Source organism: Sceloporus undulatus, chromosome 5 (assembly GCF_019175285.1).
Source record: "Sceloporus undulatus isolate JIND9_A2432 ecotype Alabama chromosome 5, SceUnd_v1.1, whole genome shotgun sequence".
Taxonomy (NCBI): Eukaryota; Metazoa; Chordata; class Lepidosauria; order Squamata; family Phrynosomatidae; genus Sceloporus; species Sceloporus undulatus.
Genome location: NC_056526.1, coordinates 160,794,348 through 160,818,048, shown reverse-complemented (window position 1 = coordinate 160,818,048; position 23,701 = coordinate 160,794,348). Strand labels below are relative to the sequence as shown.

The following is a 23,701-nucleotide window of genomic DNA, read 5'->3' as shown; positions in this document are numbered from 1 at the left end:
AATATTGGAGCACAATATATGCATTTGCAGACTTCAGTATGTGACTGTAGAATTTACATACTCATCCTCTGTGACATTTTGAGGGCTGACAGTGCATATTTTTTACAGTTCTGGGCAATTGCATATGACTGTGCAGTATCTTGGACTAAACTTCTTAAGGCACATTCCAAATTGGAAAGTATCTTGCACTTTGATGCTTTGTCACCACTACATCTGCAAATGGCAAAGAACAGACCTTTCTTTCACATTGATCCATAGTATTATTTAATAGAATTTACTAAGGTCCACTATGGCTACGCCACATTACATATTATAGGTAAAATTGCGTAAATTCATTTCACCTTGAACATTGCATTTTTGTAATAGTGAGAAATCAGTGTAGGCAGAACTCCGCTAGTGATGTTCTGTTGGGTTCTTTTCAGATTGTTTCACCTGAGGTGTTAACAAGCTACCTGAAGGAATAAAATCTGCTTCCTGTTTCTTGAATCCATGACCCTCCTTGGTTAATAAAATCCTCCAGTCCTATTTTAACATTGTGAATGTCAGAAGTGATGAATGTTTACCTTGAAAGAAGGTATGCTCAATGCTTTTTCTAAAGGGCAGTATTAAGACAATTGTTTGGATCATGGATGACTTCCACAGAATATCTAATGTACCATTTTTGAACAAGGTCTGGGGGAGGATGTGGGCATCTCAACTCTAGGTACAGATTATTACTTAGGCTGTTCCAGTTTGGGTTTTAGTGTAAGAGGCTGTTAATGACATAGGCATGCATAAATCCACTTTATGCGTATGTCTTTTGTTTGGTCATTGACAAGGTGAGTATTCTCTTTCACCCTCCAAAATGACCATATCCCATCTGGACACACCATTATGCTTTGATAGCCTCCTTCCATGGTCATTCCACTGCTGGTGGAGAACAGGCGAAAATCAGACAAGCATCAGCTGTGTTGCATAGCTAAATGCAGACTGATGACACCATTGGCTGAAACTACTGGGTGACCCTAGCAGATGTTGATGGGAGTTGTCCTCAGTCTATGTCTGGTTATGGGAATACTGTATATATTGGTGTTTCTCTGATCCCCAGAAGCAGCAGCAGCAGCAGCAGCAGCAATGGAATGACCTATCACACTAGAATGGTGAATCCTGAGAGCAGTGACTGGAAAACAGTACAAGAGTCCTACATGCAGAACTCCTGTACCAATTCAACCATGTCCATGCAGGATATTGGTCTTGCTGTGGAAATAACCTTGGTTAACCTGGGGCCCATTCACACTACAGAACTATAGCACTGTTATTCCGCATTAGCTGTCATTGTTCTGTCATGTGAAATTCTGGAATGGAAGTTTAGGGAAGGCATTTAAAATTCTCACCTAAAACGCTCCAGTGTCTCAACAAACTACAGATCCCAGGATTCAGTAGATTAGAATCATGGCAATTAAAGTGAAACCAAAACACTATAATTGTGTAGTGTCAATGGACCCCTGATGAAACACAATTGACACTGATGAAGTATGAACAATTCAGCCCTGAAACTCTGTAGGCCCTCCTTGATCTTTCAGTAGCCTTCAGTACTCTGATTTTCTCCTTGGTGTTTCCCCCCACCCTAAGTTCTAGATACATGTTTGTGATATAATAGACTTTACTGAAAGAAGGGAAAATTACTGTGAGGAGAAGGAAATGGTGGGAAAGTGGTGGATAGGGACAAGTTATATCTCTCCACCATTTTTTAAAAAATCCATATTTAAAATTTGTATATATTTAAAATACTATTTCATGAAAGCATTATAAAAGAACATAAAGACGAATATAAAGCATTGCTAAGCATAATCATCAGAGTTTTTCTGTTTAAGTGCTGAAGGTGTTCCTGTGACATAGCTGAAAAAGAACTGGATTATGCACCTTGGGATTTTTCCATTTCCAAACTTGCCCTTTCTTTCTGGCTGGTTCTGCAAAAGCAAAGGAAATGGTGCAGTGAGACAAATCCCACGAGGAACAAGAACAGACATGGAAAGCATTGGCTCAGGCAAACCATAACTCTTAAAGAGGAAGTAGTGAGGTCAGTATTGCCTTGGCCTCTAGATAGACAGATGCCTGCCATCCGTTCCATAATATTTCCTTTCACTGCAATCCAATTTGTTTGTGGTTTTGTCCAGCTATGCCAAAGAAATCAAATTGTCTGGTGGCACATTATCCTGCAGCCACGTCTAACCAAGGCTTGAGGACCAAGAAGAAGGGGGACAGCAGACAAACAAGTACTTTACTCTTCCCCAGGCAGTGGCTTTCCACCTGAATCAGCTTTCCACCTGAATCAACTTTCCACACCAGTCAATGTCAACTGTATTTACTTGTGTGAAGTTCCAGGTAGGCCTTGGAAAGGTTAATTTTTTTTGACTACAGCTCCAGGAATTGAGCAGCCAGTGTGACCAGTGAAGCTGCAGTAAAAATAGAACAAAAAACTGAAAACTTTTCTAGACTGGTTCCATCCCTGTCTTTCTGATGTAAACATGAGTCTGAAACACTGGAACGAATAAAAAGATGCTGGGAAAAATAATGTCAGAGGGAAAGTGCCTATAATCCTTTCTTTCTTTCTTTCTTTTTCATAGTACAGTACTTGAATTATGAGGGTGACGATAGAAGGACATTTATGGTATCCAAAAGCCTCCGTTCTTGTTCTGCTGCTCCCACAGCCTTAAATACTGTTCCAAAAGCACTGGGAATTGTGGTGGTGGTGGTGGGGGAGGGGCTTAGAAATATATGGTAGGCAGATGCCTTCTAGCCCCATTAATTCAACCAACATGTTTTCCCCATTGCAAATCTCCCCTTTGAAAATAAATACATAAATGAGTTGTTTCTAGTAATATACTATGACTTATGTGAAAGCATTTTCACTGACTTGTGTGAAAGCAAAAAAGCCCTTGTCTACTCAAGCAGCCAAATTAATGGATTGAAGTAGAGTGGAATATATGTTTAATAAAATTAAGTAGAGGGATTTCAAGGGAAGGTGGCAAGTGATTAGGACAAATTTACACTTTTGAGTTCTGGCACTATCCTCGGAAATTCACACCCTGACTTGCAAACATATGATAAATTCTGTTTGCACATCACAGGGGAGATTTTGCTGAGCAGCTTTTCTGAAAACTGTTGGTTTGTAGAAGAATTATGTAGACGAATTCTGTGAAGAATTATGATGTAATGTGCCTTTGTGTTCCATTGTTTACATTCAATTTCATTAAAATTTTATTTCTCTGGTTAATGTTTCAGTAATCTGAATTTGTGTTCTTGAGTAATTGATTAAATTGTATGTGTCTATTTGTCTCTACTGGGTGGGTGTCCAAAAGCTTGGGCTGAATGTCCCTTTGAACACACAACTGTTAGCCCGCAACCTAAAGCTTCAAGTGATATAATCTATTGTGCTACCTCATTCTGCTGTTCATATAGAGCCAGCTATCAATCACATGCAGTCAAGTGTGAGTTTGTGGTGCACAGATGTTTAGATTAGTTTTTATTGGACTCATAAAAACTATGGCAGGCCTGTTATTCAGAACTAGCCTTGTTCTCATTCAAATTTGGCTATGCTCCCAAGGCAAAGAAGATAGGCTTCTAGAGGCCTTCCACTAGCTTAATGATCAACATTTTTATTGTCATGTCTATAGGTAAAAGTTCTCCACACAAATGTTTGATATTGTTCTAGAAATGCTGTTTCTCTATGGAGGGATGCATGCAAAATCAAGAGAAGACAGGCTAACATTTAGTAGAGTGCTTAAACCAGGTGGGCAACTGTGGATCTTGAGATTTTTTGAAGGGCCAACAATTGTCAGCATCCCTACCCAGTACTGTCAATGATGAGGGATTATGGGAGGTTCAGTTCAAAAACCTTTGGAGGGTCACAGTATCCCACCACTAACTTTAAACAGACAAATAAAGCTTGATAGTATAAAATTACTAGGGTTGCCCACTGTGCCATTGTTGGTACTATTGGAGAAGTGGGAGGCCCCTTCCAGAATGGGTCCCCCTTTTCCTTGCCACTCTCACATCCATCAATTTGTTTTCCTTTTGTATCTATTCCAGTGGGAACTGGTGGTTTTTCTGTAGTGGGGTGGCAAATCTACTCTTGATTTTACTCTCAACTTTAAAGAAGTTGTCCAAGGTGTTAGATGAATTTGGGTGACAGAGATCACCCATTGTCAATAGCTCCTTTCAAGTTTGGATTAAATCCCCAAAGTGGATTTATTGGATGTTATCACACAGTGCTTCCATCCCAAAAATGGTTAAAGTATTGGCATCCCAGAAAAGCAAGTGAATTCGCTAATGATTATCACACACAGAGCATGACAACTGGTTAAAAGCACCTTATTTATGTGAGAACGTGGGTTGAAAGCGAATTTGAGTTTCAGACAGATGCAGACAAATCCCATTGATAGCTTGGAAATAACTTTTTTGCACATGCTCAAAGCTGTCATTTCTACAAGTGCATACACACACATGCTCCAGAGAGGGAAGGGAAACCAGGAGGAAAATACTCTTTGCCCCAGAATCTGTTTCAGAGGAAAAAAGGCTGAAGCTTATGCAAATTCCCATAAAACAACACAAACCACACACACACACTAGAGAGAAGGAGGATGTGGCTGGTCCATAAACTGCCTGATTTCAGTGAGGGCTGAAGTTCCCAGATGCCCTTCTTTTCCAAGACAAATCCCTCCATTTCTCCTTCCTGTACAGGAGGAATTCCAAAACATTCTCTCTCTCATTCTCACGGTGTCTCTGCCTTCTCTCACCAGCTGTTCCCTTTCAGAGGCTGCAAGAAGAGACCAGGGTTCAAATACCTGTTCAGCCATAGTTCATTGGGTGACCTTGAGCAAGTCACAGGTGCTCAACCTCAGGGGAAGGCAATGGCAAACCTTCTCTGAAAAAATCTTGCCAAGAAAACATGGACCAAGTCAAAGTCAACCTGAATGTTTCACAAAATTACAATTCCCAGAATTCTGTAGCATTGAACTATGTCAGTTAAAATGGTGTCAACCTGGATTATTTCTACAGTGAGGATGCAGCCTCAGTAGTTCACACTCACTTAATTCAACATCGGGGAGAGGAGAGGAAATTAGAGGATGGAATAGCAATAGCAGTTAGCAATGGCGGTTTACAGACCGCCCCTTTGGGGCGGCCTGTACCCACCCCTTTCCCCGCCAGATCGGGGCCTCAGCTGCCACAGCAGTAGCCTCTGAGGCCCCGATCCGCCGCTTTCCAGGCCGTGGGGAAGTGGCAAAAGGCTGCTTCAACACGGCCTGGAAAAGGGTGTCCTTGGGGCTTCATGCCCAATGGCAGCGGTTAGTACTTGGATGGGAGACTGCCAATGAATACCAGGTGCTGTAGGCTATATTCCAAAGGAAGGAATTAGCAAAGCCACCTCTGAGAATTCCTTGCCTAAGAAAATTCATGGGGTATCTATAAATGGAAAGGAGCTCGGCCCCTTTCTGCTTTGTGTCGCTGGCACAGCCGTCTAAAGGCTGCACCCAGCGACGCAAAGCTGGAAGGAGCTCCATTTTGGAGCTCCTTCCAGTGCCGCGGAAAGGGCGCCCAGGTGCCCTCGCGCCGTGCCAGGACGTCACTTCTGCACCGCTCCATTTGGAGACAGTATGGTCGTGACGTCCCAGTGGCGGTGCCCATGTAGAATGGGTGCTGCCATTTTGTACGTACTAGGTACGTACTAGGGTTAGGGCATCTGGAAGGGACGCCCTTTCCTAACCCTAGTACGTACCTGGTACGTACTTTGCGCGCATCTGGAACACACCAATATTAAGTACTTTTCTATACTGTTTATCAGTGAACTAGCAGTCCCTAATCAGTTTACAATGTGCAAGACTCAGGCTGCAGCCTCTCATAGCTTGTATGTTCTTCCTCATTACTGACCTTTTCCATCTTGATCACATTCCAATGTTTTTTGGTAAAATGTTGAAGGGTACATATTTAAAAAAAAATTGAAAGAAATACTGTACTTAACACTCACAGAACATATGAAGCAAACAGCATAAAAAACTTTTGCAACTTTTTTTATAAATTAAATGGTCTGATGTCATTTTTGTGTGTGTTTAGCTCCATTGATAGAATATTTAATCTTACACTGCAGCTTTCCCTCGCATGCTTGCTTAATTTTGTCCTCTGTTGAAGTGTATTAGTGTTGTATAAAGAGCCTCAGGATTACCGATGAGTCATAGCAGTTGATTTTTTTTTTTATTTTTTTAAAAAGAGCTAGCCTCTTCATTAGCCCTGGCAGCACTAGTACAATATTCTGACCCTATAGACTAAAAATTAATGTAGAATTTATTCTGGAGTAGAAAAGCTACCATTTTGACGCTGACATTTTCCTCTAAAGTTCAGTGGTTTAAGCAGAGGGATTATCTATAGCCTGTGGAGAAGAGGAAGAAGAGTGTACTACTTTTTACAAAGTGAACGAAAAATGTAAAATAATCATTTTCAGAAGCCTAAAATGGTACAGCCATGAAGGGGCAATGCTGGTCATTCCTAATAATGCCAGAGACACTAATAGAAACAGTTAATACCCTGTGTGTGCGCACACATGCGTGCATGCCTTCAAATCACCTGTCCATTTATAGATACCCCATGAATTTTCTTAGGCAATAATAATAATTAATAATAATTTGTTTTATTTATATACCGCTATTCCAAAGATCATAGCGGTGAACAGCAAGTAAGCTAATTAGCAAGTAAGCTAATTTGCCCCCAACAGTCTGGGTACTCATTTTAGCGACCTCGGAAGGATGCAAGCCTGAGTCGAGCTTGGGCCCTTTTGCTGGTCTTGAACTCGCAACCTTGTGGTCTTGAGTGAATGGCTGCAGTACAGGCATTTAACCACTGCGCCATCAGGGCTCCATTCCTTGCCACCAGGCAAGGAATTCTCAGAGGTGGCTTTGCTAATTCCTTCCTTTGGAACATAGCCTACAGCACCTGGTATTCATTGGCAGTCTCCTATCCAAGTACTAACCAAGACTGATCCTACTTAGCCTCTAAAATCAGGCAGGATCTGGTGCCTTTATGATATTCACTGTACTTTCCAACATTCCGCAGATGAAAACCAGTACATGTGTGGCCAAGCAACATTATTGTGGTCGAAATGGTGAAATTTATTAATGAGGAAGAGCACTCAAACTTGGCTTTGCTCCCATGGTAGATGTACGATGTTACTTTTAGAAAGCGGATCTTATCACATTTCCCAGTGCTGGGGAATACGCAGTCAGGCGGGTTACAAACGGCCCTCAAGGGGCCGTTTTCCCACCACCGCCATTCGCTGCGTAGGGAAGCCCCAGCGGCCAGACCGCGAGGCTTCCCCCGTGCAACGAAAAAGGAGCGCCAAAATGGCGCTCCTTTTCGAAACACAGAAGTGGCACCGCGAGGGGCGGAGCGCGCCCTCGCGGCGTCACTTCCGCTGCAACATGTCTGGACGCACAGTGTCCAAGACGTCAAAATGGCGGTGCCCATGTGGATGGGCGCCACCATTTACGACGCGCTCCGCACGTACTGGGAGGAAGGGCCGTGGTGAAGGTAAGAACCTTCCTAACCCTAATACGGCCCTTCCTAACCCTAGTACGCGCAGAGCACGTACTTTATGGCGGTTTGTAACCCGCCTCTGTTTGCAACTTGGGCTTTTTCAGGCTCCTCCAGCATCTTTTCAAGAATGGGATTTTCCCATTCTTGAAAAATCGCAGCAGAAGCCCAGGTTGCAAATGGGCTGCATACTCCCCAGTAACAATGAAATGTGATAAGATCCACCTTCTTAAAGTTACATCACACATCTATCCTGGGAGCAAAGCCAATGAGATAAACTCCTAGCACAGAATGCAACAGTTTGCATTTCTCTGAGCCTACTGTGAAGGACAAGACTCCATCCCTTTGGAGAGGTGGGATATAAATAAAACATTATTATTGTTGTTGTTGTTATCCTGTCCTGTCCTTTCGTCTCGAATGAATTAACTGAGTGCAAATTCATCACGAATGGAAATTAGCAGAAGACAATGGGAAAAAGAGAGAGAAACTATGACATTTAAAACATATCAGAAAACGTGGGATGACAGAAGATTAATTGGGACTGTCTCTGCCAAATCTGGGCAGTTGGAGGATATGAAGATACCTGAGTAACTATTTGTCGTGTCCCAGCCGAGTGAGTGGCTAAAAAACAATATACTGAAAAATGTGAGCTATTTGAAAGGAAATAGTATTCAGCATTTTTCCTTAGGAATTAACATATTAGTTCACTCAAGTTTTCTTCAGAATCTGATGATAATGGTAATATTTTATTACAATCCAATATTTTTAGTGTTGTCATTCTAACTTTTTTCACAGCTCACTAGTAGCATGCCTAATAATAATAATATTAATAATAATAATAATAATAATAATAATAGCAAGAACAACAACAATAATAGATCAGGCTAGTGTGGCCTAGCAAAGCATTTTTGAGGTTTTTGCAACTGTTCTCATAGTACAACTTGGAAAAATTATTTTTTTAGAATTCAACCCCTGCCAATATGACAGGTACTTCCTATGTTTTAAAACAATTCTGGTTATCACCTTATGTCACATTAAATAGTTTCTTCCTGTTCCTTCATATGGTCATAGCATTTCTGAGTCACCCCTTACTTAATTACTTCCTATTCCCTTCAAGGTATTATACTAGTTTCCTTTTTGCTGAATGATTGGAATGGCAGTGATAACGGGTCCATCATAAACATTGTGTCATTTTGTAAATAAGTGAGTAAGTGTATTTGTTGTAACTACAGGTCAAAACACAACAATTCAAAATACATACATGGAATATAAATAAAACCACAGCCACAATTTTGTGTTTACCAGTCCACTATACGTTAAATGCACAGAGTGTGCTTTTAAGTTAACAGTGCTTTTCTATTTGCTACAGAAAACCTAATTGAGGAAAATCTTTAACATAAAGCTTCAGTATTTTATTATATGCATTTGAAAAGACATGAAAGTAATTGATGAAAGGACTTCGTGAAATTCCCTTAACACAGTAAAATCCAGAAACCCTCTCTCTGCAGTCTACCACTTCCATTGAACCAGATTTTTCCACTCTTGTCCCAGTCATGCCAATTGGAATCTTTTTGGTAGTGTATGAGTAGCACAACTCAGATCTGTTTTGAGCAGATGTAACATTCCAGTTCAAAAATAGTCCTTTTATAAGGTGAAATCATAACACTGTTTGCTTTTCACAACCTTGTCCCAATTTCCTCATTTCGTAACCCAGTCGACCACATCTGATTGGGTTGTTTCAGCAGGAGACAACACTGTTGTGATCATGCTACTCTTTACTGCACCAGGGGTAATCTAAGAATTTATGATATGATCAGAGAATCCAACAAAAGGCATATTGAGTAATGAATGCTGCAACTTGAGTCATCTGTAACCAGCCTGCCATTTTTTAAAACATAACTGGAATAATAGAATGTTTTTAGGTAGAATTTGCAAATAATCTGATCTATTTTAGCTTTCTCCAGCTGCACCAATTTTATAGTCCTGCCGGAAAAATAAGAACACTACCTTAGATTACACATTTGTCTGGAACATCCGCCCAAAAGCCATTAGGATCTTGGTTACACAAAACTCAGATGGCCAAAATAAAATTTATATATTTGTATATATTGATTATTAACCTTTTCTTTCCTGAGACCTTGTGTGAGTCTTTGCATAATCAAAAAACTGCAGTCCAATAAGACAAAATAGAATAGCCATTGAAACACAACCAGTATATATGCAAAATAAACTTTTATTTTTTGTCCTGCTTTTCTGTGACAAGACAATCAAAGCAGCTCACAACACATTAAAATATCCAAATTTAATTTTATGTCTCAAATTTCCCCCCTCAAAACAGGATTAAACATGATACAATTAAAATTAAAATATCTATTAATATTAAATATATATATAACAATAAAAATATAATGTGGTCAGAGTGGTGGGCTAATACATGATGTGAGGGGCAATCAGTCTGTGGCCAAGCACTTTTATTCAGGAAAAGCCAGCTGTAAGAGATCCATCTTGACAGCTTTTTAAAAGCTGTCTAAGGCCTGGTACAGACAGGCCCTTTGCGGCACTCCCATGACTTGCTATGGTTGCTCGGGGGGCGGGGCATGCAACGCCCCGCAACCCCAGTACATCATGGGCACGCCATCACTGGCGCTTTGGCATGGTGCAAGTGCGCTGCAAAAAAGGAGCCGCTTCCGCGTGTTCTTTTCTTGCTGCGCAGCAGCGCCGCACAATTTGGTTGCTGTGACACTGCTGTGGAGCAAGGAGAGGCGCCTCCCTAACGCCTCTTTTTGGTGCTCTGTACCGCGCCTAAGCTGGCAATTTGACAGATCTCGTCCAGCAGGCCATTCCATAGTCTGGGAGCAATTGTAGCGAAGGCTCTCTGGGAGGTAGCAGTTAGTCTGGTTTTTAAAGACTGCAATACATTCCTCTCAGATGACCTGAGTGTGTGGGGTGGGTTATATGGGAGTAGGTGATCCCTCAAATAGGTTTGATCCAAGCCATGTAGGGCTTTAAAGGTTATAACCAACACCTTGTACTGTGCCCAGAAACTAATAGGCAGGGAAGAGATTTTAGGACAGGTGTTATTTGGTCACTCCTAGTTTTTCCGAAGACCAGCCTGGCTGCCATATTTTGCACTAGTTGAAGTTTCCGGACTAGGCACAAGAGTAGCCCCATATAGAGTGCATTACAGAAATCGAGTCATGAAGTTACCAGTGCATGTACTAGGGGTCATTCCCACTTACCAATAAAGCGGGTCATGATCCGAATTTAGGGTGCATCGTTCCCACAGAAGCCTGAATTAAATCTCCCTTACCCCTCATTCGTTCCCAACGCGTTTCGAATCAGAATTGAATTAAAATGTTTAAACTGGATTGTCAGCCTATAATCCGGTTTAAAATAATAGTAGTTTATAACGTGGGTTATTTTTGAAAGCGGGGTACAATTCACTGTATCTGAATGGGAACAAAAGGGTTTCTGATTCGGGAACCTGGAGATGGGAGGAGCAGCACTCAAGGGGCTGGCCTGGGGGTGTCACCCTCTTTGTTCTCTTTCTGCATCGCCAGCGCCATTTTCTTCAATTCACATAGACTTTCCCCCGGTGGATTGCAACCTCCCCTCTGCTCCTCATTTATAGACCGATGTGTGAGGAGAGCCATTGAACACAATTTTAAACTATTTTTTTTCTTTTTTCACCTCTGCCTGAGCTGCAGATGGGCTTTGCAGTACATGCCTGCTTGATCGCCCCACAGACAGCCCAGTGAGCAATGGGGGAGGCAAAGCGATCTTGGGAAAAGGAGGCTCCTTCCAAAGGAACTATGGGATGGGCTTTGCAGTACATGCCTGCTTGATCGCCCCACAGACAGCCCAGGGAGCAATGGGGGACGCAAAGCGATTTTGGGGAATGGAGAGCCTGGATGCCCAGGGATCTGAGGGGGGGGATAGAACCTTATCTTCTCTCTTCCCCAAAGATTCTCTCCCCAATAATGAAGCCCGCTGCCTTCTCCTCCTTGATCCGATTTGCCAAGCCTCCTTCTAGTCTGGGGAGACACAACAGAAGAGCCTTGGATGCAGCCGATTTTTATTGGCAGCCCCCCCAAAAAAACCCCAAGACTTGTGACGTCTGAAGCTTGATTGACAGCTTGTGGACATAAATGGGAACGGGGAGCAATTTAATCCGCTTTAAAATAAAGCGATTTAAAATAAATGGGAACGAAAACAGGGTCTACATGAATCGAGGTAATTTGCCCCTTTTGGTAATGGAAACGATAGAAAAAATTCAAATTATTCCCGGAACATAATCCGAATCAGAATCACGACAATATAATCCATTTTATCTGCCAAGTGGGAACACCCCCCCCTTACAGTTTCTAGGTCTTTTACTTCCAGGAAATGGTGCAGCTGGCATATCAGCCAAAGCTGATAACAGGCGCTCCTGACCGTCGCATTCACTTGGTTCATCATGTGAAGCAATGGATCTAGGAGCACCCCCAGACTGCTAACACAGTCCTTTGTGGAGAGCGTGACCCCATCCAGTCCTGGTTTGAAGACCCCTACTGTAAGTACATCTGTTTTGTCTGGATTTATCTTAAGTTTGTTTTTCCTCATCCAGCCCATTACTGCCTCAAGACACTGACTGAGGGGAGAAATGGCATCTGTCGTCATAGTTGCTGACCAAGGCATGAAGAAGTATATAATAATCTTGTTCGAAATTAATCTATGCTATGAGATGTAATTTCCATCCCTCACTCACTCACACTAGTTACCAAGTAACCAAGAAGTTACATAATTACCAAGATGGCTTCTCTGAGTGTCCTTGCTAATCAAATTCTACACATGGATGGCATAATTAATTTGACTTATTGGTTAAGTTTGATGTTTAGGATAGAACACAAAGAAGAAAGCATTTCTGTAAATTACACAGGTCTTTGGTGCTTTAACGATCAATGCATTTGAAAACCAGCACAGTGGGGTGATTTGAATGTTGGCCCAGGCCTCTTCCAGATCAGGGTTCAAATCTCTGCTCAGCAATGGAAACCCATTGGATGTCTTCAAGCAAGTTAGCCTAAGAGAAAGGCAGTGAAAACCTCATTTGAATAAATCTTGCTAAGAAAAGCCTATGATAGGATTGCCAGATGTTGAAGCTGACTTGAAATGTAAATAAAAACAGGACAGCCAATGAAACAACTCTATATTGTATGATTATATGCAGAAAAATAATAATTAAAAAATAGGAAACTGAATGAGGTACAAGAACATTAATGTAAATCATTTTTAGTGACAACTCAGTACAGAAGACACTGGATGGTGTTGCAATGGTATGTAAATGTACTTGGCTGAAGTCAACCAAGAAAAAAAGGGTCACTTTTGTAATGTTGAAAAAACACATCTTCCTTCTTCAATAAGAGAGTTTACTTAATAGATCAATCAGCTGCTGCAGAGAAAGAGTATAAGACCTTTGGCCTTCCAGATGTTTTGGAATCAACTCACAGAAGCCACCACCAGCATGGGCAATCATTAGAAACGGTAGTTGCTGAAGCCCAAAACATCAGGACAGCTATCAATTCCCCAACCCTGTTCTAGAAAAATGTGGATTACATAGTTTAAACAATTGTTATATAATCGTAGAATGGAATTACGTACTTGTTGCATGATTAATATACTTCCAGACATCAAGAACTCACGCTAAATAAATCTCTGTTTTTGGTAACAGAAGCAGATTTGCTCATCTCAAAAAATGTACTAGTATGATAGGTCCAAACTAGCTGTTTTATATCTCTGATCTGCTACTCCATCTTTTTGTTTGACAGCATCAAGTGTGGGCACAAATGCCTAATGAATAGCAATAGCTAACAAAACCAAATTCTACTTCTTTAATAAAGTATGTAAGTTGCTATAAAATTAGTATTGAAATCCATCAAGTATCTTTTTAGTTTGAGCACAGAGGAGATAGAGCACAGAAGCACTCTATGAAGCAGCAAATGAGAACTGGCATTTCAGTAATTTGTATTTTAAAAACATACATGGGCGGTTTACAGACCGCCAAATAGTACGTATACAATACGTACTAGGGTTAGGAAGAGGCGGTGCTTCCGCACCCCCCTAACCCTAGTACGTATTGAATACGTACAAGATGGCGGCGCCCTGTACACACGGGCGCCGCCATCTTTACGTACTGGACGCACAGCGTCCAGACGTGTCGCGCCGCTTGTGACGTAGCGAGCGCGCCCCTGGCGCCTCGCTACGTCGCAAACGCGACGGTAAAAGAAGCTCCATTTTGGAGCTTCTTTTTTCGGTCCGCACGGGAGTCGGGCCGTCTGAAGGCTCCGGCTCCCCCGCGGACCTACTGGCGGCGGCGGCAGAGCGCCGCAAAGTGGCGGTCTGTACCCCGCCTAGGAATCTGAAAAGAGTGAGTGACATAGGATTTTGTGTGTTTTCCCCTTCCCCTATAAAGTGAGGGCATTCAACATTATTTTTTTCAGCACAGACATCTTTGTAGAATGTTAAGTGCAATCTTTGTACAGATGCTAACTTTAGCCATTAGCCAGTATAAAAGCATGGTTTTATCTTTCAGTAAAGGATTACTCCATTCTAGTCCCATCAAATATAGACTTTATCACTCTTATATTTAATTGAAATTATTTTAAGTGTCTTTCTCCTAGCTATACTGTGGAGATGAGCATTATCAAAGGTGATGATAGGATGAGCTATACAAGCAGGGAGAAGCATTTCTATCAAATGTTTAAATAAGCTGTGGCAAAGATAGACACACTTTTGTGGTGCGTGCGGCTGAATCTTTTCTGTTCTCTTCTTTCGCCAGGAAGATATGAGTGGCTGGAGTGTTTGCTTCTATAAATAACTACTTTATGTCAACCAGATGCCAATCTTTTTGAAGAGGGTCAGTCCCCAGTTTGTCTTGGTACTAGGCATCATGCAGACCCAAGAAGAAGCATAGAAACCACTTGGGACCAGACAGGTCACCCCCATTCATAACAAACTCCATAAACTTCATCCAAACCATCAGGATCACTGTTCACCACAACAATAAGGTAAGTGCATTGTTTCCTGAAATAATCAGGCAGTGGTCATCTGATGTGCTTGCAGTGTTAGCATTTGCAACAATAAATGAGCAGATTACTATAGCAATTTATCACAGACTGTTCAAGACGATTCTCTGTTTAGGCTGTGTTTTATTAGTTGGTGTTGATTCAATGGGTGACTTGTGTATTTAATGTTTAGAAGCCTTTTAAAGGAAACTGCAAGAAATATTGTATTTTAAAGAGAGCAGACAGCACAGAAATCAATGGTGCATGGATATTACAACTATTTGTACAATTTGGTACCACAGTGAATTCTACCCATGCACATTGGAAAAGTAGAAGGCCCCATCACACCTTGTCATATAGTTTGTATAGTGTGATCAAGGAACTCTTGGTCCATTATGATTTCGCATACAGAGTTAATAGAGCATGCCTTATTGCACATCAACTATGTGCTAGAAAAGTTTTTCAGTATCTGAATAGCCTTTGCAAATGAGAATTGCATTCAGTTCCTGCACCAGTATGTGTGGTTAAAATGCAGGCTCAACATTAAATGTGACTTTCCCTCACTTTCTAGAAAATCACACCAGACTCCTGCAATGCTATCACATGCTGACATGGTCAAAGAGAGGAAGCAGCAAGCATCCGCCATCATGAAGGAAATCCAGAGAAATGGTATAGAGTTAAATCCTTGTTATGACTGTATGTCTAGTGTCACTCTCTAACCTTTCTTTTTAATCTTGTGGCATTAACTCTCTTACAGCTTTGCCTCTGGGTGTACTGCCATAAATAATCTCATGGGGCTATCATGCTGCCTATGGTAACTAATCCTTTTGTAGTTGCCTCTTTTCATTTGAAAGCTATTTTCAGATGAACAACTGTTGTGAAGGAATGAAGTAATCTAACAGCTGATGTACATTCTGCCTCGGATTGACTTTCCAAGTATTATTTGGGAAGGGGGCTAATAGGTCTGGATGCCATATTACAAAACTTTTCATATAAAGAAAGGTGTACAGTAGATCTCTTTTATTTCAGGACTATTGTTGAAAATACAATTACAGATATTTGCAATAGAAACTGAGTTTCAATCTCTGCTTCCGCCCACGCAAAGCTGTCTGTACATTTATTCAATTGCACAAGGCACAATTTCCAACTAATCTCGCCTAAGAAATGCTTTGAAGTAGATTTTATTTTGGCCATCTTTGGACAGAATTGTGAACCAGGTTGGTTTGGTGGATCAAGATTTCCACAAGAAAGCACATAAAGAAATCATTGGGCAGTGGCCTGGATAGTTGGGGGATTCTGCAAATTTTAATCCAAAACATAACTATTCTGAGCTCTGAAAAAGGTGACAAAAGAAACAGCCTCTCTTTAGGGGGCAGAAAAATAATTGACTTTCCTTTAAAGGCAAAATAAACAAGGATGATTTATAAGTCTAAAGCAAACAAGCTTTATCTATTTTTCCTCACTTAAACTTTAAAAATCATAATTAGTATCCAAAACACCAAAATATTCTCATTTATGTGGCGAACACATTCATGTTAAAGAAACCCATTCATATTCCTTGGCACCTGAGAAGAATCTTTTTTTTCTTTCCTTCTAGAGTGCCCTGCTATCAAGTCTCTTACTGGTTGTATTTTCTTTTTAAAAAACAAAAACAACTTTAAATGACCAGAAGACAGACTTTTCTGAAAATCTGACCTTATACACATAAGAAATCATGTATCAGTTTTGTACTCTGTACTGTCACACTGCTGTCTGTTTTATCAGATGTGGCATCCCTTGCTGTGGACTGGATTCCACACAAGCTTGTGCTAAAATTTTCTTTTTCTCAGTAAATTTCAAAGGTGATACACCAGTGATTCTCAAACAGTGGACTCCCAAGGGAGGCACAAGAGTTAGAGGTGCTGATCTTCCTCCTTCTCCCAAACTTTTTGTCATAGAAGGTTAAAGACCCCGTAAAACTACAAATCCCAAGAGTCCACAGGATGGAGCTAAAACATTTAGAGGGATGTCAAAATGCATTATTTTTTATAGGTTAGATTTACTCTCATCTCCCCAAAGGGTTCATCACCTTGAATAGCTCTTTTAAATTGCAGACTTAAACCTCACTGCCCCACTGAAATAGGAGCATCACTGGTACTGCTCTAGTTGCCATGTTGAAATATTTCAACCAAATGTTCCCTTGTGCAAAAAGAAGGTATGTGGATAAATACTTGATAGATATTCCTACTGTATCATTGCTTACAAATATAATACAGTGGACCCTTGTTATACGCTGGGGTTTGGTTCCAAGATCCTCCATGGATAACAAAATCTGTGGATGCTCAAGTCCCATTAAATATAATGACATAGCAAAATGGTGTCCCTTATACTTCCCCTTGCATTAGTTTGTCTGTGTCACCTTTTAATCTGGCAAATTATTCCCAGTCACCTATTTGACATGCCAAGTGGGTCAAGGCAATTAGGGCATTGAGAGGTTTATTGTGACCACAATATAATCATGTGCATCTAGTCGCATTATGCTAATTATTTTAATTATCAAAGGCCAAGTTGGGAAATAGGTCACTAGTACTGAAGGGTCATTAAAGCTTTCTGTTACCCCTAATTTCATTTTTTACATTGGGTGTGTCAACAAAACACACATTTCTATGAAAGTATTTGTCCTCATTACTTCTTTTTCTAAAAGTATTGTTGCACTTTGCTTCTAACATTTTATGAAACACATTGGACTAGATCCAAGAATTTTCTTCCTACAAATGAAGATATCTTATACTGATGGAAAATGCCCTTCCATCAAAGGATATTCCTTCTGACATAAGAAGGGAAACTTTGGATCCAACCCATTATTTGAAATGAAAGGAAGATATATAATATGGTCTTATTTGACCTTCATACACCATCCTTGTTCTATTCCTTTTATGTGACCAGGAGGTTTTTAAACACAATTAATGATGGGGAGCTCACATATATTAAAGAATAATACAGGTTGATTCTCTCATTTCTGAAATGCTTGGGACCAGAAAAGTTTTGAATTTTATTTATTTATTCATTTATTTATTTGGATTTTAGAATATTTGCATATACATGATGAGATATCTTGGAAATGGGACCCAAGTCTAAACATGAAATGTATTTATGTTTCACATACACCTCAGTAGTTTGAGTGTTGGACTGTGACTCTGAAGACCAGGGTTCAGTTCCCAGGTCAGCCATGAAATGCACTGAGTGATATTGGGCAAGGCACATACTCTCAGCCCCAGGGGAAGACAATGGCGAACCCACTCTGAACCAATCTTGTCAAGAAAACCACATGATAGGTTCACCTTAGGATCACCATAAGTTGGAAATGACTTGAAAGCACACAACAACAACAACTATGGCAGAAGTAGGAGAAGGAGTTCCATTCTGCCAGTGATCAGAGCATGGGTGATTGATGTTTCCATCAAGTTTGCAGAAGGCGGCTGGGCCAGGAGACGTTAAGTATACATATAGTTAAGTATAGTTGAGTATATCATATCAATATCATATTTAACATAAGATCGCCTTTCTTTTTAAACTGGGATTAACAGGTCCATAGAGTAGAAGACAGCATAAATCAATCCAAAAGTAAAATTTTAAGACCAATGTAAGTAATGTTTTAATTTTTCCTTCAGGAACAAGATCAATGGCTTACTGAATTTAGTACAAACCCTTCCATGTTTTTCTTCTCAGATGAATTGTCTATGAGATTGTCCTGTTGTCTTCATCCTTTCCCTCCCTTCTCATCATTGCTTTTTTTATTAGCTAGTATCAGATGTGATCTATGCACAACTTAATTAAGAAAGATAGTGGAATTACATTTTAATTGACAGAAGCCTCACATTAATCTTACACTTAACATTTCTGGGAAGCTGCCTAGACGCACAAAGTGGTTTAGATCCTCACTTGAAACATGATATGGCCAATAAAAGTTTTGAAGCAGAAAGGCATTGAGTAGCATGCCTCTGAAGAATTAATCTGGTTCGGATATTTAACATTCACTAGCAAGCAACATACATTATGGGAGGTTAGCTTGCAAAATCAAAGAAACTCTCCTTTATTAAAAGTCAAACAGTTTTACAATTCAGTTCCAGATGTAGTTACTTGGAAGCAACCTCCTCGAAGCTAAAAGTACAACCCTGAATCGAAATATATCATATAGATTTGGGCTATCCTAAGTAGATCATGGCAGAGAAATAGAAAACTGTCTATTTGTATTCACACAAATTATGTGCCCTGGTTCAAGGATCTGGAATCCTGGGTCTGGAAAGTTTTGTTGTCTACATATCTTACATTTTAAAAATTGATGCAATAGCTCAGAACTGAGAGTCATGCAGCTCTCCAAACTTTTATGGATGGTACGTTTCAGCAGTCCTAGTCAGCAAAGCCAAAGGCATGCTGGGAGTTACAGTCCAACAGTGTGTCAAGGGCTATATGATTCCAAGAAGTCAGAATTTGAGTGGCCAGTGTAAGAGGACAGCCTTATCAACATACTGAACAGCTGTATGGTATTTCAGTGGATATAGCTTGTCCTGTGGGAGAACCAAAGTGGTGTAGTGGTTTAGGTGTTGGACTTGAGACCATGGTTCAAATCCCTGCTTGGCTATGGAATCCCATTACGTGACCTTGGGTAATACCCCAGAAGACAGGATCAAAGTTCAAAATGACCTGAACAGCCTTGAAAGCTGGGCCAAAGCTAACAAAATAAAATTCAACATGGAGAAATGTTAAGATACTGCACTTAGGGCAGAAAAATGAAATGCACAGATACAGGATGAGTGACACCTGGCTGAATGAAACTACGTGTGAAAGGGATCTAATAACTGACAGCCTTTAGGGATGAAGGGCGGGGGGGAAGGCGAGATCGATGCGTAATATCTATCTCTCCTTCCATCCACTCTCCTAACCAAAGAGATCTGAGGGTCAGTCCAACTGTACCACAAACCCTGTCTCTGCTCCTGTGCAATGCCAGGTCTGTAAGGAATAAGTCCCACATTATATACAATCTTATAGTGGATAAGAGCTGTGACCTGGCTTGCATTATTGAGACCTGGCTTGGGCCTGAGAGTGAAGCAGTGTGGGCGCAGGCCCTACCAGCTGGGTACTCAGTTAAGGACCAGATCAGGTTAGGTGGGCGGGTGTGTGTGTGTTGCCTTGATTCATAAGAACATCCTTTCCCTGACTAGGAACCATGATTTCATCGAGTGTATTTACCTGACCCTGAAGGCTAGGGACAGTCTGGGGATTCTGTTGGTCTACCGGCCACCCCGTGCGCTAACAGACTCCCTGGCTGAGCTGACACAGCTGGTCTCGGAACTGGTGTTGGAGTCCCCTAGGCTTCTTGTCCTGGGGGACCTCAACATCCCTTTCGAGGCCAGCCAGTATCCAACTGGTGCGGCTTGGGAGTTCATGGCTACCATGAGTGCCATGGGCCTGTCCCAATTGGTCTCGGGGCCCACGCATTCTGCTGGTAATACACTTGATGTCATCTTTTGTACGGACATGGAGACTCCGTGGGCAGAGAGTTGGGAATTGGGGGGCACTGCGCTTCAGTGGTTCCGTTCCTACCTCTCGGGTAGATTCCAGATGGTGCAGCTGGGGGACTGTCGTTCCGATAAGAGGGAACTAACATCTGGTGTCCCTCAAGGAGCGATTTTGTCTCCCATGCTATTTAACATTTACATGAAATCGCTGGGTGAGATCATCCGGAGACATGGGGCGTGGTGTTATCAGTACGCTGATAACACCCAAATATGTTTCTCTGTGCCTCCGACTGATGCAGTGACTAGGGATGGCATCTCTCCTCTAAATGCGTGTCTGCAGTCGGTAATGGGCTGGATGAGGGAAAACAGACTCAGTCTGAATCCAGAGAAAACGGAAGTACTCGTGATTGGTCCCCCTGGCCCGGGGAAGGAAATTTGTCCACCTGTCCTGAATAGGGTCATGCTTCCCCTTGAAGGACTCAGTTCGCAGTCTGGGGGTGCTTCTGGACTCGTCGCTCCACCTGACATCTCAGGTGGATGCGACGGTCAGAGGCGCCTGTTACCAGCTTCGGCTGATACGCCAGCTGCGACCCTACCTGGGCCGGAGGGATCTTGAAACGGTTGTACATGCTCTGGTAACCTCTCGGTTGGATTTCTGTAATGCGCTCTACATGGGGCAACCATTGTACCAAACCCAGAAGCTTCAGTTAGTACAGAATATGGAAGCAAGGTTGGTTACTGGATGCTCCAGGACTAGCCATATAACACCTATTTTACAAGACCTACATTGGCTGCCTATTTGCTTCCGGGTGCAATACAAGGTGTTGGTTATTACCTATAAAGCCCTAAATGGCTTGGGCCCAGGGTACTTAGAGGACCGCCTCTCCCCATATAATCCGCCCCGCACTCTCAGATCGGTCGGGAAGCATTTGTTGAGGGTTCCGAAGACAAGATACTCCTCGTCTTCACATAGGGCATATTCTACCTTGGCCCCGCAGATCTGGAACTCCCTTCCTGACGAGCTCTGCTCTGTCTCCTCCCTTGACATGTTTAAGAAGAATCTTAAGACCTTTCTTTTTTCGACAAGCTTTCCCCCATGTGTCTTGATTCCATTCTGTTCTCCCCTTGATATGCAATTGGGTGATCCAGCTAGTTTGTTTTTCTGAGTTTTAATATTTGTAAACTTTTTAATATAATTTTAATTGATGATATGTGTTATTGAATTGTTTTATTTTCTCACATTTTTGTTTTGTATTGTACACCACTTTGATCAAATTTGGAAAAGCGGTTTATAAATAATAAATATTATTATTATTATTATTATTATTATTATTATTATTATTATGAAAATGAAAATAAATAAAATAAATCTAGAAGTCCAAGTAGACCACAAGTTGAACATGAGTCAACAGTGCAATGCAACAGCTAAAAATGCCAATGCATCAATCGAAGCATAGTGTCTAGATCAAGTGAAGTAATAGTGCCACTGTATTCTGCTCTGGTCAGGCCCCACCTGGAATATTGTGTCCAGTTCTGGGCACCACAATTCAAAAAGGATGTTGAGAAACTGGAGCGTGTCCAAAGGAGGGCGACTAAAATGGTGAACGATCTGAAAACCATGCCCTATGAGGAATGCCTTACGGAGCTGGGTATAGCCAGGAGAAGAGAAGATTAAGCGATGATATGATAACCCTGTTTAAATATTTGAAGGGATGTCATATTGAGGAGGGAGCAAGCTTGTTTTCTGCTGCTCCAGAGAACAGGACCAGGAACAATGCATGCAAGCTCCAGGAAAAGAGATTCCACCTCAACATTAGGAGGAACTTCCTGACAGTAAGGGCTGTTCGGCAGTAGAACATACTCCCTCAGAGAGTGATGGAGTCTCCCTCCTTGGAAGTCTTTAAACAGAGGTTGGATGGCCATCTGTTGGGTATGCTAAGTTTACGAGTTCCTGCATGGCAGGGGGTTGGGACTGAATGGCCCTTGTGGTCTCTTCCAACTCTACAATTCTATATGCTCTCAGTCTCAGAGGAAAGCTAAGGCAAAGGCAAACTTCCTTCTCCTCAAGTCTTGCCAAGAAAACCCATAAGATAATTTAGAAATGATTTGAAGGCACAAAATAACAAGTTTGTCTTGCAGCCACTGATGGGTGATTTTCCTTTTCTACATCACTCATAAAGCTACAGGGGCTCTCTGCTCTTTTGCATCTGGCAACTCCAGTGAGGAGACAATGTGACTGCAAATATTTCAGACATGCTGTTTTCCACTCACCTATCAGTTTATCACCCAGGCTTGTAAACAGCCTTTCACCTTCCTTCCAGTGGCAAATAATATTGTCTCCTGGTTAAGAAATGTCATTAATTGATAATTTAATCTTGATATTCCAGAAATGACTTACATGGATAAGTGTAAGCAGATGAGTTAGCAGAATGATTTGTGGATTGCTGAATTTTGGGGCTTAATTTGTAGAATTTCAATTACCATTTTCTCAGATGTGGTAGCAGTACAGTATTTAAATGCTAGAGATAGTCAAGATGGAGAAGGAATTTAAACAGATTTCCATTGATCCAGTGAGTCTACTGGACTCACTCTAGTTGGGATTAACAACTGGATTTAGCCAATGTATTCAGAGTGAAAACATCAGCTGTTTTCTACCTTTGGTTACAGTCAGTAGTTCTCAACTTTTGTTTATTGAGATGTTTCATATTTCAGTTCTCAGAAGCTTGTTAAGCATGGCCAATGATCAAGGATTCTGGGAACTGACTTCTAAAACATTTGGAGGGCAAAAAATTTAGAACCACTGTATTACATAATTTTCCTGGAAGTCACAAATATCGCATCAACCTTGTATTTTGGGTGAAGTTAACTTTGCCCAATTTCATTAGCTGACAACTGAGGAATTCCATAGGTGGAAAGTTTCCCACTCTTGGGTTTTTCTCACTGGATCAGGAATATAGATTTAGTGATAAAAATGTTATCCCTAAAAATTTAAAATCTTCAAAAATCCAAAGCAAGGCTTTGGATTAACTTTGTGTTATATAAACATTGGATGCTTTCTGATTTTTAAACTTATTTTATTCAAAATATTTTCTAACCATTTGTTCATCACTATGCACATCTGAAAAAAGGAGTGCCAGTTTAAAAGCAAAACTTGCTTTCTGTAAGGTTCTTCTTGAGTTTCTCTAACATTCCTGTGGAAAATACCAGCAGTCTGGTCAGGATAAAATATTTGGAGATAATAAGAGATTCATAACATACAATCTTCAGAAATATAAAAACAAAGTGCAATTATTTGTGGAAACGAATATTGCCTTGGATAAAATAAAATCAGACAGACTCTGATCCCTTAAGTTTACTGTAGGTATCAAAGATATATGTAAAGAAGTTTCTATCCAGCAGAAAATAATTATATTTATTTTAGGAAGCAGGAAAATTCTGTTTGTTTTTAATTTTTGTAACCTGCTTTGAGTCCAAATCTGGGCAAAAGGCAGGGCAGACTTCTTCTTCACTTTCGCTGTGGGCAAATCTCAAAGAGAGGAAGTCAACTGAGCTCTCACTGAGCCCTAGTCTTCTCTGGTTTGCTTACATTAGCTGGACAGA

At 41.1% G+C, this 23,701-nt stretch overlaps 1 protein-coding gene across 1 annotated transcript in view; it reads left to right on the top strand.

The window, feature by feature from the left end:
* The first annotated feature begins 14,444 nt into the window (after positions 1-14,444).
* MYOZ2 (myozenin 2) overlaps positions 14,445-23,701 on the top strand; it is a 38,274-nt gene continuing 29,017 nt past the window's right edge. Inside the window, exons 1-2 of the mRNA XM_042466553.1 lie at positions 14,445-14,606; positions 15,175-15,272. Of these exons, the coding sequence (XP_042322487.1) occupies positions 15,197-15,272 (76 nt within the window). The 5' untranslated portion in view covers positions 14,445-14,606; positions 15,175-15,196. The remainder of the gene's footprint in view (positions 14,607-15,174; positions 15,273-23,701) is intronic.